Source organism: Procambarus clarkii, chromosome 85 (assembly GCF_040958095.1).
Source record: "Procambarus clarkii isolate CNS0578487 chromosome 85, FALCON_Pclarkii_2.0, whole genome shotgun sequence".
Classification (NCBI taxonomy): Eukaryota; Metazoa; Arthropoda; class Malacostraca; order Decapoda; family Cambaridae; genus Procambarus; species Procambarus clarkii.
Genome location: NC_091234.1, coordinates 23003587 through 23017648, shown reverse-complemented (window position 1 = coordinate 23017648; position 14062 = coordinate 23003587). Strand labels below are relative to the sequence as shown.

Here is a 14062-nt window from a genome sequence, read left to right as displayed (position 1 = left end):
AATATATATATATATATATATATATATATATATATATATATATATATATATATATATATATATATATATATATATATATATATATATATATATATAATATTACCATCTGTCTCTCAGGAACGTGAACCTACTTTCTAGCACGATTACAACATGACTTTACACAAGCTTGCTCTAAACAAGATGCCCCAGTATCCTTCACAAGTCTGCTCTTCACCACGGAGAGATTCAGAGAAAGATAAATATGAACAAAACCTAGATTTTTGTCTCTTAAATCTAAAATTGGGCAGTAATTCTCTGACCTGTAGATGATAAGTCCCCAGTTCTCCATGGCGCCTCCTGTGAAGGCAGGAATGGCGCACATGTCTTGCTTGGGGAGTGGGAATGGGATGCTGAAATATTCCTCGTAGAAAGTGAGGACTTCTGGTCCGGTGTTGATGGCGTAGTCTGCCTGCTCTATGGCAGCTTCGCGAGCCCAAACTGCATGGAGAAATTTTATTTATTTAAAAATTAAAAGAGGGGTGAACATGATAACATTTAATTAACAAAATTTTTATTCAAAAGTGATGGAAAATAGAGAAAAATAGTTTGGAAGGTTAATTCCATTACATATTTCTGAAGTGAACGTGATTCTTATCTTGAGGTTATCTTGATATGATTTCGGTGCTTTTTTTTTAGTGTCCCCGCGGCCCGGTCCTCGACCAGGCCTCCACCCCCAGGAAGCAGCCCATGGCAGCTGACTAACTCCCAGGTACCTGCTAGGTAACAGGGGCATTCAGGGTGAAAGAAACTTTGCCCATTTGTTTCTGCCTCGTGCGGGAATCGAACCCGCGCTACAGAATTACGAGTCCTGCGCACTATCCACCAGGCTACGAGGCCCCTGATGGTTGGGCATGTTAATAATTAGAGTACGAGATGCTTCTAGGAGCTAGCGACCACTGCATTGTCATGCTTGAATACATAGTGGAGTTGATAGAATTGGTTACACAAGGAAACCCTTTACAAGAATAAGGGAGATTACAGATGTGGAGATTACAACAAGATGTGGAACTTTGTGTAGGAAATCTAATAGGAAAGAGAAATCAAAGAGAAGACAGCAGATGAGACGATGGAATTCATTGCTGGGAATGTGTCGATGCAACAGAACAGTTCATACCACTCAAGAAGAAGGTGGAAGAAAAGAGGACAAAAAAGCCAAGAAAAAGTTTACTAAACTGAGAACGAAAAATAATAGAGAGGCACTTTTGTGTTTACTGAGTTACTAAAGTAACTCAGTTAACACAAAAGGTTTTTCTAACATTTTTAATTTGTTGTAGAAAGTTAACACTAACTGTTTATATTACGTAGTTATAATAACTTTTAAAATACGTTAATTTCAGTCAAATAAATCTAAGACCTCTTAGCAAACGTACAAATGACGTTTTTATGACGTTCAATGAAGGTATTTTAATTTAAGAATAATTATTCAGTGTATCTGTGTGTGTTTGAGTCTTTGTGTTTATTTGTGTGTTTGATTATGTGTGTGCATTTGTTTGTGTGTGTGCTCACCTAGTTGTGCTTGCGGGGGCTGAGTTTCGGCTATTTGGTCCCACCACTCAGCTGTCAATCAGCTGATATACAGATTCCTGAGCCTACTGGGCTCTATTATATGTACATTCGAAACTGTGTTTGGAGTCTGCCTCCACCACATCACTTCCTAAAGCATTTCTTTTGTTAACTACTCTGACACTGAAAAATATCTTTGTAATGTCTCCATGGTTCATCAGTTTCGACAAGTGTACCCTTAAAGTGGTACCACCTGGGTTATGAAGTGTATTTATCTACCCTATCAATTCCTCTGAGAATCTTGTATGCAGTGAACATGTCTCCCCTAACTCTTATTTTCTTCCAGTGACATGAGGTTCAGTTCCAATAGTCTCTCCACATAGCTCATACCCGTCAGCTTGGGTACTAGTCACGTGGCATACCTTTTCCAATTTAGTCTTGTGCCTGACTAGATATGGACTACTGACTGGAGCTGCATTTAACCCCGGTACTGCACAGTCCTGAGACCGTCCAGTGGTGAGCAAGAAAAAAGTATTTTTTTTTTCTTCTTATGTTAATAAAAGGAGTTCATGATCACGAGACAGTAACAAAAAATATTATACGACATAGTTTGGCCGCGATGGAACAGAGGAGTTGGGGAATTAATGGGCGCTGAGTGCTGGGGCGCTGAGGGACGCTAACCCAGCGAATATATTTTTTCATAACTATTTCACTGTTTCTCAGTAGTTTCTTCTCTGTTTTTTTCTGTAATAGTATTCAAAAGTGTGTAATTTAAGAAATTTATGTAATCAAATATGTGGGATATCGATGTGCTGGAAAAATCTAGTGCACATAGTCACACATATAGCACATTCTTAGTACAAATAGATGACTGTTTTTGCTGTTATTACATTATATAAATACATTGTATAACTATATTTTTATGCATTAACCATTATGAAGAGTTTTTTTGGTTAGATAACCTAATAACCGGTTATCAGAGTTCAGCTGTGCCCCGAACTTGTTTACATGGAATTGTAACAGAGAGTATGGAATATATCGTAGTTTCTCATTGTAAATATTTTTATCTTTTTTTTTTAATTGTAATGATGCATTGGGCTGTCAATAATATTATTTATATCAGAGAACGTTCAGAATATTCTGTACTAATAGATATACAGTATTCGTGTCACGTTCCATGAGGAGTACGTGCAATAGAGTACTATTCGTGTCACGTACCATGTAGATTACGTGCAATAGAGTACTATTCCTGTCACATACCATGTAGAGTACGTGCAATAGAGTACTATTCGTGTCACATACCATGTAGAGTACGTGCAATAGAGTACTATTCGTGTCACATACCATGTAGAGTACGTGCAATAGAGTACTATTCGTGTCACATACCATGTAGAGTACGTGCAATAGAGTACTATTCGTGTCACATACCATGTAGAGTACGTGCAATAGAGTACTATTCGTGTCACATACCATGTAGAGTACGTGCAATAGAGTACTATTCGTGTCACATACCATGTAGAGTACGTGCAATAGAGTACTATTCGTGTCACATACCATGTAGAGTACGTGCAATAGAGTACTATTCGTGTCACATACCATGTAGAGTAGGTGCAATAGAGTACTATTCGTGTCACATACCATGTAGAGTAGGTGCAATAGAGTACTATTCGTGTCACGTACGAAGTAGAGTACTATGCGCAACTCCACAGTCTCCCGAGACTGCAGGATACCTTCTACTATTACTAACAATATCAGTACAAATATTATATTCTTTGAACAACTAAATATGAAGTTTTTGTTATTATTACTCTACGTTCACACACATCATATTATCTATCAATATTTGTATGCACCATAAAGAGGCAATAGGCAGTTGTGGTGGGTGTGAACCATCTAAGCAGTCGCTGTGGGTGTGGTGATAAACCATCTAACACAGCAGTCGCTGTGGGTGTGGTGATAAACCATCTAACACAGCAGTCGCTGTGGGTGTGGTGATAAACCATCTAACACAGCAGTCGCTGTGGGTGTGGTGATAAACCATCTAACACAGCAGTCGCTGTGGGTGTGGTGATAAACCATCTAACACAGCAGTCGCTGTGGGTGTGGTGATAAACCATCTAACACAGCAGTCGCTGTGGGTGTGGTGATAAACCATCTAACACTGCATAGATTCACTCTGTGTTTTAGTATGTTACCTTGAGACTCACTTTCTCCTGTCAGTTCTTGCTTCCTCTCCCTTGATGGGCGTTCAGCTGAAGCAGGAACATGCTACCAGAGGATGGTGGAAACTAGGGAAAGGTGGGACAAGAGGGTGTGGGGGAAAGGGAGAGGGGAGGATGAGGTGGGCAGTTGAATGGGAATGGGCAGGGCTCGAGGTGAGGGGGGGGGGGTTCTATCCGGAGGAGGGTAGGGGGCGTTACACTCCTCTATTCTGTTGTTAAGCTGCTGCTGGTGGAGTCCTCAACCCACTCCCTTCTGGGAGTGATGGGTTGAGGACTGTGGTTCCCTGGTTCCCTCCTCTCTCTCTGAGTCTCTTCCTTGCTGCTATGATCGTCTCTCCCTTTATATTTTATCCCTATGAAGGAATACTTTGTTTTACGCCCTTACATTTAACAGTTGGCTCGTCTTTACTAAAATTTTCTTTTGTGCTTTCATTCGTGAACGGTGTCATTATGAGATGGTCTCTGTCCTTGTTGTACCAGCCTTGCCTGAAAAAATTCTCAACTCTTTTTTTTTCAGCCGCCTCCGTCTGTATCCCTTGTACGATCTCTCTCACTACAGCTCTGCCCTTAGTTTTCCACTCTACCTGACTGGAAAACCCACCAACTACCAAGAGTCACCCACCACAACCAACAACAACAGCAACCACCACCACCATTAAGAGTCATCCACCACCAACAACAGCCATCCTCCACAACCAGTAACAACAACAGCCACCCACAACCACCACCAACAACCACTACTACCACCCTCAACTGCCATCCACCACCACCAACAACAACCACAGCAGCCACCACCACCATCACCAACAACCACTACTACCATCCTCAACTGCCATCCACCACCAACAACAACAGCTACCCACCATCACCACACCAACAACAAAAATCATCCGCCACAAATAGCAATAACAATTACCGTCCAAAACCAACAACAACCACCCGCACAAGAAACAACAACCTCACCCAACCAACAACAACCACCACCCGCACAAGAAACAACAACCTCACCCAACCAACAACAACTCACTCGCAACCACCAACACCCCCCCCCCCACACCAACAACAACAATCACCTACAACTAACAACAACAACCCGCTACAACCAACAACAAGGACCCCCCACAACCAACAATACCCTCCACAACCAACAACTACCACCCCCAAAACCAGCAACAATCACCCCCCATAACCAACAGTAACCCACTCACAACCAATAACAACTCCCCACAACCAACAACAACAACAACCCCCTACTACCAACAACAACCAGCCCAAAAAATAACCACCTTCACAATCAACAATAACCAACCCCCAAAACCCACAACAACCATCCTCTACAACCAACAACAACAACCATCCCTCACAACCAACAACAACCATCCCTCACAACCAACAACAACCATCCCTCACTACCAACAACAACCATTCCTCACAACCAACAACATCCCACCCTTTCCAACAACAACCACCTCCACAACCAGTAACAACCCCCCCCCCGACAGCCAATAATAACAACCACCCCCCATAACATCAACAACCACCCCCACAACATCAACAACCACCCCCACAACATCAACAACCACCCCCACAACATCAACAACCACCCCCACAACATCAACAACCACCCCCACAACATCAACAACCACCCCCACAACATCAACAACCACCCCCACAACATCAACAACCACCCCCACAACATCAACAACCACCCCCACAACATCAACAACCACCCCCCCCCAACATCAACAACCACCCCCACAACATCAACAACCACCCCCACAACATCAACAACCACCCCCCATAACATCAACAACCATCCCCACGCACCATGGATTCAGCAATAAGTGAAAGTTAAGAAATGAATAAAAACTGTAAATATTCTTTATTATGCTATTGCTTTATTTATACTTGTATTATTTTGTATATCTATATCTGATATAAATAATTAATCAATGAAACAACTTTTACGTAAAATAAAAAATTTGCTATAAGTTCATAAATTTGGTTTAGCCTAACGTTCTTCTGGAGATTGTGGCAACATATTATGACTACAGATTGACGTGTCTATAATCTCAAAACAAATGTTGCCACAGCGTTCAAAATCTTTCCGGGAATTTTGTGGAAACTTTGAATTATGTTCTGGGTACCTACCTCTGAAGAGGATGTGCTGGTTCTCATTACCTACCTCTGAAGAGGATGTGCTGGTTCTCATTACCTACCTCTGAAGAGGATGTGCTGGTTCTCATTACCAACCTCTGAAGAGAATGTGATGGTTCTCATTACCAACCTCTGAAGAGGATGTGCTGGTTCTCATTACCAACCTCTGAAGAGAATGTGATGGTTCTCATTACCAACCTCTGAAGAGAATGTGATGGTTCTCATTATCAACCTCTGAAGAGAATGTGATGGTTCTCATTACCTACCTCTGAAGAGAATGTGATGGTTCTCATTACCAACCTCTGAAGAGAATGTGCTGGTTCTCATTACCAACCTCTGAAGAGAATGTGATGGTTCTCATTATCAACCTCTGAAGAGAATGTGATGGTTCTCATTACCTACCTCTGAAGAGAATGTGATGGTTCTCATTACCAACCTCTGAAGAGAATGTGATGGTTCTCATTATCAACCTCTGAAGAGAATGTGATGGTTCTCATTATCAACCTCTGAAGAGAATGTGATGGTTCTCATTATCAACCTCTGAAGAGAATGTGATGGTTCTCATTACCTACCTCTGAAGAGAACGTGATCGTTAAAATTTGAGTCGACATGTGCGAAGTCAGAGACGACGAAGGCGACGAGGTAGGTGGACATTGGCACGCTGGTGTTGAAGTGGTCCCACTCCCACCCCTCCTGGCCCTCGCTGACCAAGTAGTTCCGTTGTTAATATATTTACACACACATTCCTTTATTTCAAACAATATCAATAATTATTCATTAATATAATTAGAATGTAAAATAGGACGTTTGATTTCTTACACAGGGAAGGTTTCATATTTCGGCATGTTTGATATTGAGGACATGGAAGCCTCTCGGGCGAGGAAGATCTCAAAGGTAGCTTTCATGGCGGGTTCGTCGAAACACGGGAAGGCTCTCCTGGCGTCCGTCGACTCGAACTGAGTCGACGCTAGCAACCTGCAATGAGCACGAACTATTACGGCCACCTGTTAAAACATGAATCATGTCAGAATAGTTGGAACAGCCCATTATGAAACGAGCATGCAATCTTTCACTGGAAATATAAGCAAAATATTTGCAGTAGTAATAAATAAACCAACATCGGGTATCTGATAAGTCTTGCTGGTGATACCAGCTGTATCATTTTACATGGCCGAAGGACACTGTAATATAATAAAATAGATAATACAATTTTCCTTTAACTCAGGAACAATGAGACATCAGTCAGATTAGTGTTAACATACTTTTGTTAACATTCAATAAAACCAGCATTCATTTTTATAATGCTTTATAAAATTGAAAACCTTGTGGTAAATTTAACCCACTATATATTATTATCTAATAAATGTATTATTTCTATGTCATATCAGAATCGTATCAAATTCATTATATCATACATCTGGATCTTACATGAAATTGTCACCATGAGCACGTTCGCCATTGGGTCCATATGTGCCTACGTGACTTTGTGCATGATTTCTCAAGGATCTAGAAGCTTCAGGAAGAACTCAATTAATTAAAAAATAATTGGAACATCAATCGATTTCCGGTAAGGATTATATCAAATCTTGGTACTTGGTAAATCAATGGTACTACTTATAATCTTTAAATCCTATATCTAATTATATTATAATCACATTTTATCTCAATATTCTGTCTAGACAATAAAAAATAATCAATAAATATACATTGACGGCTATCCTACCCAAGGAAGGGAGGAGCCAGCTCGGATGGCAAGTGCTGACGAGAGCTGTGCCAGAGGCGACTTCTCAATGTTTACATAATCAGTGAACACGTGATGGTACCTTTCAAACATTTTCAGTAAAGGACACCACTAACTTATCATTTTCACCAGTATTTACTCTCTGATACTCAGAGTTTTTCCTGGACTATATCTATAAGGAAATATTCCTAATACTTTTATTTAAATAAGAGTGTAGAGTGACTCGACGTGAAGCCACCTCCACCACATCATATTTCCTAGCAAAGCTACTAGAATTCTCAACAGCAAAGCTGTGATATCAAAGTACACTGCCTATTTCTTCAAGAGAAATCATACAGTCAGATAGGCATTGGTTCTCAATTTTTGGATTTGTATTGAATGCTACTTTTAGTATGTTGATTGGCCAATTTCATGGATCATAACATACCCTTAATATGTTCATATAAATTGTTAATCGTTATACTGTGAGGCAAAGCCCTAAATTTCAATATGTTTTGATTTAATATTTTACTTAACTGAATATTTTACCTCATGCTTAAACTTATTCAATGCCTGAATCTTTCCATATAAATTTGAATATATCTGTATATAGAATTTATGTTATACATCAAGTTAACAATTACTAACTTAGTTATTATTAATTTATCATATTAGTTAATATTGGATATAATTACTTGTTTACATATATGCATATATATCATACTTGTATAATACAAATTGTTGTGTTTATTAGTGTGATTATTGGCTGTTGTAATTATAATTAGAGCTAGATTAGACTATGTATATTGTTCAGATCCTTGATCTACCAGGAGCCGGTCGGCCAAGCGGACAGCACGCTGGACTTGTGATCCTGTGGTCCTGGGTTCGATCCCAGGTGCCAGCGAGAAACAATGGGCAGAGTTTCTTTCACCCTATACCCTGTTACCTAGCAGTAAAATAGGTACATGGGTGTTAGTCAGCTGTCACGGGCTGCTTCCTGGGGGTGGAGGCCTGGTCGAGGACCGGGCCGCGGGGAAACTAAAGCCCCAAAATCATCTCAAGATAATCTAAACAGAACCAGTGTTCAGTCACAGAACTGAGTTATTTAATCTTATTCATATTTAAAAATACAAGCTGATGTGTTGAAATGTCTGCAGGTGGATTGTAGATCTCCGCTCAACAACTCCATTTGCCCATAAGGAACCACCTGCCCCTTACAGCCCACTTTCCCTCATTAGGACTGAGTAGTGGGATTTACAACCCAAGCTAAGCACATTTAATTGTATTATTTTTACCTCCAGTAATTTTTAATTTAGTACAGTTCAAACCCTACGTAGTTTTCCTCATAAACCAATCCTGGCATTTTTTCCACAAACCTTTTAGGTCAAGGATTTTCTTAATGCGAATAATAATGTCATTGTGTTGCAGACATCCATAAACACATTAGCTATCATAAAAAAGAGCAACTCATTTCAGGCTACAAAAACTTGAAGCCAGCTAATTTTACCACAACGTCATATTTTTTTTTTATTTTGAGTGAGCAGTCGTTAATTACATTTAATTGGAGTCGAATGGGATCAGTGCTTGAATAATGAACTTTTTGCCACGTTTTTGATTTATGAAAAATAAGTTTTCTTCAGCTTACCAAAAAAAAAAAATTGTGAAAAGAGAGCGGCAAAATATTTAAACAAATGCATTAGTTTAGATAAATTAATTACCAAAAGAAGATGCCAAAAACCTGGAAGACTATGTAGCACCATCAATGTTGCAGGATATTCATAAGCTGCTATATATCACCAAGGATGTCAATACGAGAACAAAAAGACGTAAAGAAAAATGTTCACTGTTATGGAGGTCATCAAGGACCCTCTATGACAGGTCTAAATAATGGTGGATGAACAAAAGGAAAGATCAATGAGGGAAAGGAAATGAGAGCACGAGTCAACATGAGTCGGCCCACCAGAATTCAGAAGAGACAATGGAGAAGACAAAAAGAAACGCTCCAGCTGATGACCTCGGGTATTCATCGGAGCATCACCCCAGAAGGCATGCCAACCATTACAATCACACAAAAGCCGCATTGACTCCGGTAAAGAGTCCAGGAAGCTGCTAAGATCAAGAAGGGTAAGAGGAACATGACGGGGGAGATAAATGAAACACACAGTGTACCATTTACCTACTAAGATACGAGCAGCAAAAAATGAACCTTTGACGAAAAAAAAGAGAAATGCACGTCATTCCAGATTAAGAGAGCAGTAGAGTTAGGAGTCCCAGCAAAAACAGGAGGGGAGAAAAGAAAGGCGAGATTATATGACCAGGGTGAGCGCCAATCATTAGCTCTTGATGGCAGACATAAAGTGGTGAAAATTGAGAACTCAGAACTTGGAGTTCAATAAAAATCGCAAAGAAACCACGAAATTCCATTGAACTATATATACATAGGAAAGAACAGAAGACTTAAAAGTAACAGAGAATCCCAGAGGCAAAGGACACTAGGGAGGATCAGAGGTAGGAGACAGTGAGGTCAAGGGTGGGGAGAGGTTGGGGAGGGGGAGCGGGGTAGAGGTAAACACAGCAAAGAGAGCGGAGTCATGAGGGCAGTAGATAGGAGTAATGTCAAACCGAGAGTGTAAAGAGGGGAAAGGGCAGTGGAGGGAAGGTGGACAAGCGACGACAGCAACAGCTGGGAGCACTTCACCAGGGCCAGAACCGGAGGCAGAGGCAAGGACTATAGGTGTGGGAAAATACCTGTGGGAGGAAATTTGTTTTAATTCTATATGAATTTAAATTTATTTATATCTTAAATTAACTGTTAACGTTGTGGACTGTATGTTATTAACTCCTCATAAGTATATTATAGAAACTTTTTTATTTAATTGTTAGTGAATTTGGCTAGAGCTAGTTATCTACTCAAATCAATGTGAATTTATTATTAAATTATATTGGTTAATTAAACAGATTAAAATATCATGCTTTATCCCTAGATTAATATAGTATTAGAGGCAGTTTAGCTGTTCAGATGATTGAGTCCACATAATAGAGGCGTCTCCTGAACACGCTGTGAACACCTGAACACGGCGTCTCTCCTTGATCAGATGACCAACAAGCCGTATTCTCCTTATCCGAATTACAATATGCGTGCCAACTATGTACAATGAAAATACTGTCTAAAATAAGTTATGAATTTAATTGCAGATTTAAATTATTAAGGGGAAATTTAATCACTTATATGATTTGTTTGGGGGGAGGGGGAAAGGCTTACTCCTTGATATTGGTTTGCCTACTATATAACTGGAACAAGTGCATGTAACAAATTGAGCCCTACAATTAATTCCTATATGAACCGGAGAATGGTACGGGTGTAGACAAGGTCAGTTAAGGCTGCAAGATCTGTACATAACTCGCAATTAAAATGACTACTGGTCATACCAGCCGCCATGTCTGCTCTGTCTCCAGGCCAAGATGGCTTCCCTTCCTCGTGTGCGTTCATTCACGTTTAATTATTCATTTACTTACGGAAAAGGAAAGTGGATAATATATTTGATCCATTTAAAATCTTATTAATTCTAATCTGTAATTAATATTTACACATTAAATAGCATTTGTGCTCCCAGCAATAATTATTTAATAAAGGCCGTGAATTTATTGATTTATTGATAACTCTCTGGCCAATGTGATGTTTCGCCACTGGAAAATTTTCTTTATGAATAACCAAAGCTTTACCTATAACTCTTCGTTTAATGTTATGATTTAGTTATTAATTAATTTTAATGATAATAACCCAGCAATGGAATACGCATCTTCTGGGTAAATAACTATACAATTAAAATTATATGAATAATATTAACCATGAACAGGTGGGGAAAATTTCCGACAATGGGACCATCCATAACTATACCAGCCGACTCCACTACTGGGACAGAAGCGAAGGTGGGAATTATTAAGGGAAAGTACCAAGCCATTATGACTATATATCATTTAGAAGGGATCAGGATTAGGATTTGGGATGGGATGGGGGAAAGGAATGATGCCCAACCACTTGGACGGTCGGGGATTGAACGCCGACCTGCGTGAAGAGAGACCGTCGCTCTATCGTCCACCCCAAAGGAAGGCAGGAACCAAGACAGTAGAGGAAAGTGTTGAAACGAAAGAAGCCTTCTTATCCGCTGGAGGGAAAGAGGAAAGAAACTTGGGGCCAGATTCATGAAGCAGTTATGCAAGTACTTAAGGAAGTTTTTGTTCTTACGATCTGGGGAGCCGGTCGGCCGAGCGGACAGCACGCTGGACTTGTGATCCTGTGGTCCCGGGTTCGATCCCAGGCGCCGGCGAGAAACAATGGGCAGAGTTTCTTTCATCCTATGCCCCTGTTACCTAGCAGTAAAATAGGTACCTGGGTGTTAGTCAGCTGTCACGGGCTGCTTCCTGGGGGTGGAGGCCTGGTCGAGGACCGGGCCGCGGGGACACTAAAGCTCCGAAATCATCTCAAGATAGATCTCAAGATAACCATCGTCGTGGCGGCTACATCGGAGTTCAGGAAGGCATTTAAGAAGACCGATCTTCCTAAGAACACCGCCTCATGCTATGACACCTCCAGACCAGTCGTAGCTTTACATGGTGACGATAATCTCTTTCAAGAGAGATTGAGCATGCTCTTCTCTACATGAAGTTACTTATATATATACAACAATAAGATGCCACCTTCAAGATATGTCTACCAGTAGCACAAAACGTTTTGACCAGGAGGCAAACGTACCCAAAACTCCCCCCTACTCCACACTCCCTCCATGCCGGCTCCGTCATCAACCAGCAAACTACCATTCCCAGCCTGCCTGCTTCTGATTGGTGACCCGCTGACTGCACATCTGCACCTCTGCACCTCAGCACCCTCTACTTAGTCGATGTCTGGGCTTGAACCAGTCATTGAAGTTAGAATATCTTGTGCTCTCAAACTGTGAACAACTAACTGATATACGCTCTGTCTATCAGTGGATGTTTCTCAGCTAGCTCTTTATTCTCAGCACCTGTTTAATCACTTTTCTGTCTTTATATTATAGAGTAACATCATTCCTGTTCTTAATTTTTATGTTATATTTTTTGACTTGTTTGCTTTCACTGTATATAGCCAAGGGATTCTTTTTGATCATAATTTGTCTTCAATATTAATTAAAGTTTCATTGTTCATACTATGTGTTTTGCGTGTCTTCCCTAAATTTACCACAGACAACAGCCACAACAGCCACAACAGCCAAGCAGTATCTTTTTTTTTTTGTAAATGTGACTAGGCATTGACACCAGCCATTAGGAGGACTGCCGAACATCTACACTCCTACACTTTCCCGTCACAACATAAACGGTATATAACTCAAGTTGGTCTCCACTATACAAACTCGAGGATCGAAATCTATATAAAAAGAAGTGTAAATGTTTGTTTGTTCAAAATTGCTAATCTCCGAAAGTTTTTCACCGATTGCTTTGATATTTTCACACAACGTTCCATTCGCATCCAAGCGGTATTTTATATACATACTATATGGATGTCATGTCTCTGACGGGAAAAAAAATGTTTTTTTTTTTTAACTTTGTTTTCCTGTGTTTTTCATGTGAAGGAAATCTTCGAAACGTTTTTACCGATTGCTTTGAAATTTTGATACAACGTTGCATTGGAATAGGCGCATGTTTTTTATACCTTATATATATGCCTCACTTGTGACAGTAAAATTATTTTTTTTTTAGAACACCACCATCTGTTGGAAGTAAGATCAACACACTATAATCTCCGAAAGTTCTTCACGATTGATTTGAAATTTTGACACAACGTTCCATTCAAATAAGCATGTGTTTTTATATACCTTCTATATGGCTGCAACACCTGTGACAGGTAAAAATATGCTTATTTTTTTTAAAACAATGCCATCTGTTGCATGTATAAGCAACACACGCTATACTATATATGCTACAATTCCATTTCAATGTTTCTGATTGCATTGATAAATTGAATTTCCATAGATTTTGATTTATTTTAATTTTGATAAATTATTTGTGTGAATTGCATTGGAATTGAGCTGTGTTGTTTACCATACCATTCATTTCGTGAATATAGTTTATTTTTTTTATTTTTTCATATTTTCATTTCATTTTCAACTGTTTTTCATATATTTCAGTGATGGGAACATCAGATCACATGATGTTTCCAATTTTCTGATGGGAACATCAGACCATTTGGGAGTGGGGAATGGTGTGCATCGGACGAGGGAGTGGGAGGGGATGACGAGGGGATGGAAGTGAGAGATGGTGGGGAGGACGAGAGAACAAGGGAGGGGGTAATGGTGGGGAGGACTGGGGGACAGGGAAGGTCCCCCAGTCCGTGTTCCATGGTGTGGAACAGAGCAGGGTTGTGTTCCACACCATGGAAGAAAGTTGT

General features: G+C 40.0%; 1 protein-coding gene across 1 annotated transcript in view; it reads right to left on the bottom strand.

Annotated features, from left to right (window-relative positions):
* The window catches only part of LOC123746672 (uncharacterized), a 237022-nt gene that overhangs the window by 62862 nt on the left and 160098 nt on the right, over window positions 1–14062 (bottom strand). Inside the window, 3 exon segments of the mRNA XM_069316905.1 lie at window positions 300–477; window positions 6494–6624; window positions 6741–6896. Of these exon segments, the coding sequence (XP_069173006.1) occupies window positions 300–477; window positions 6494–6624; window positions 6741–6896 (465 nt within the window).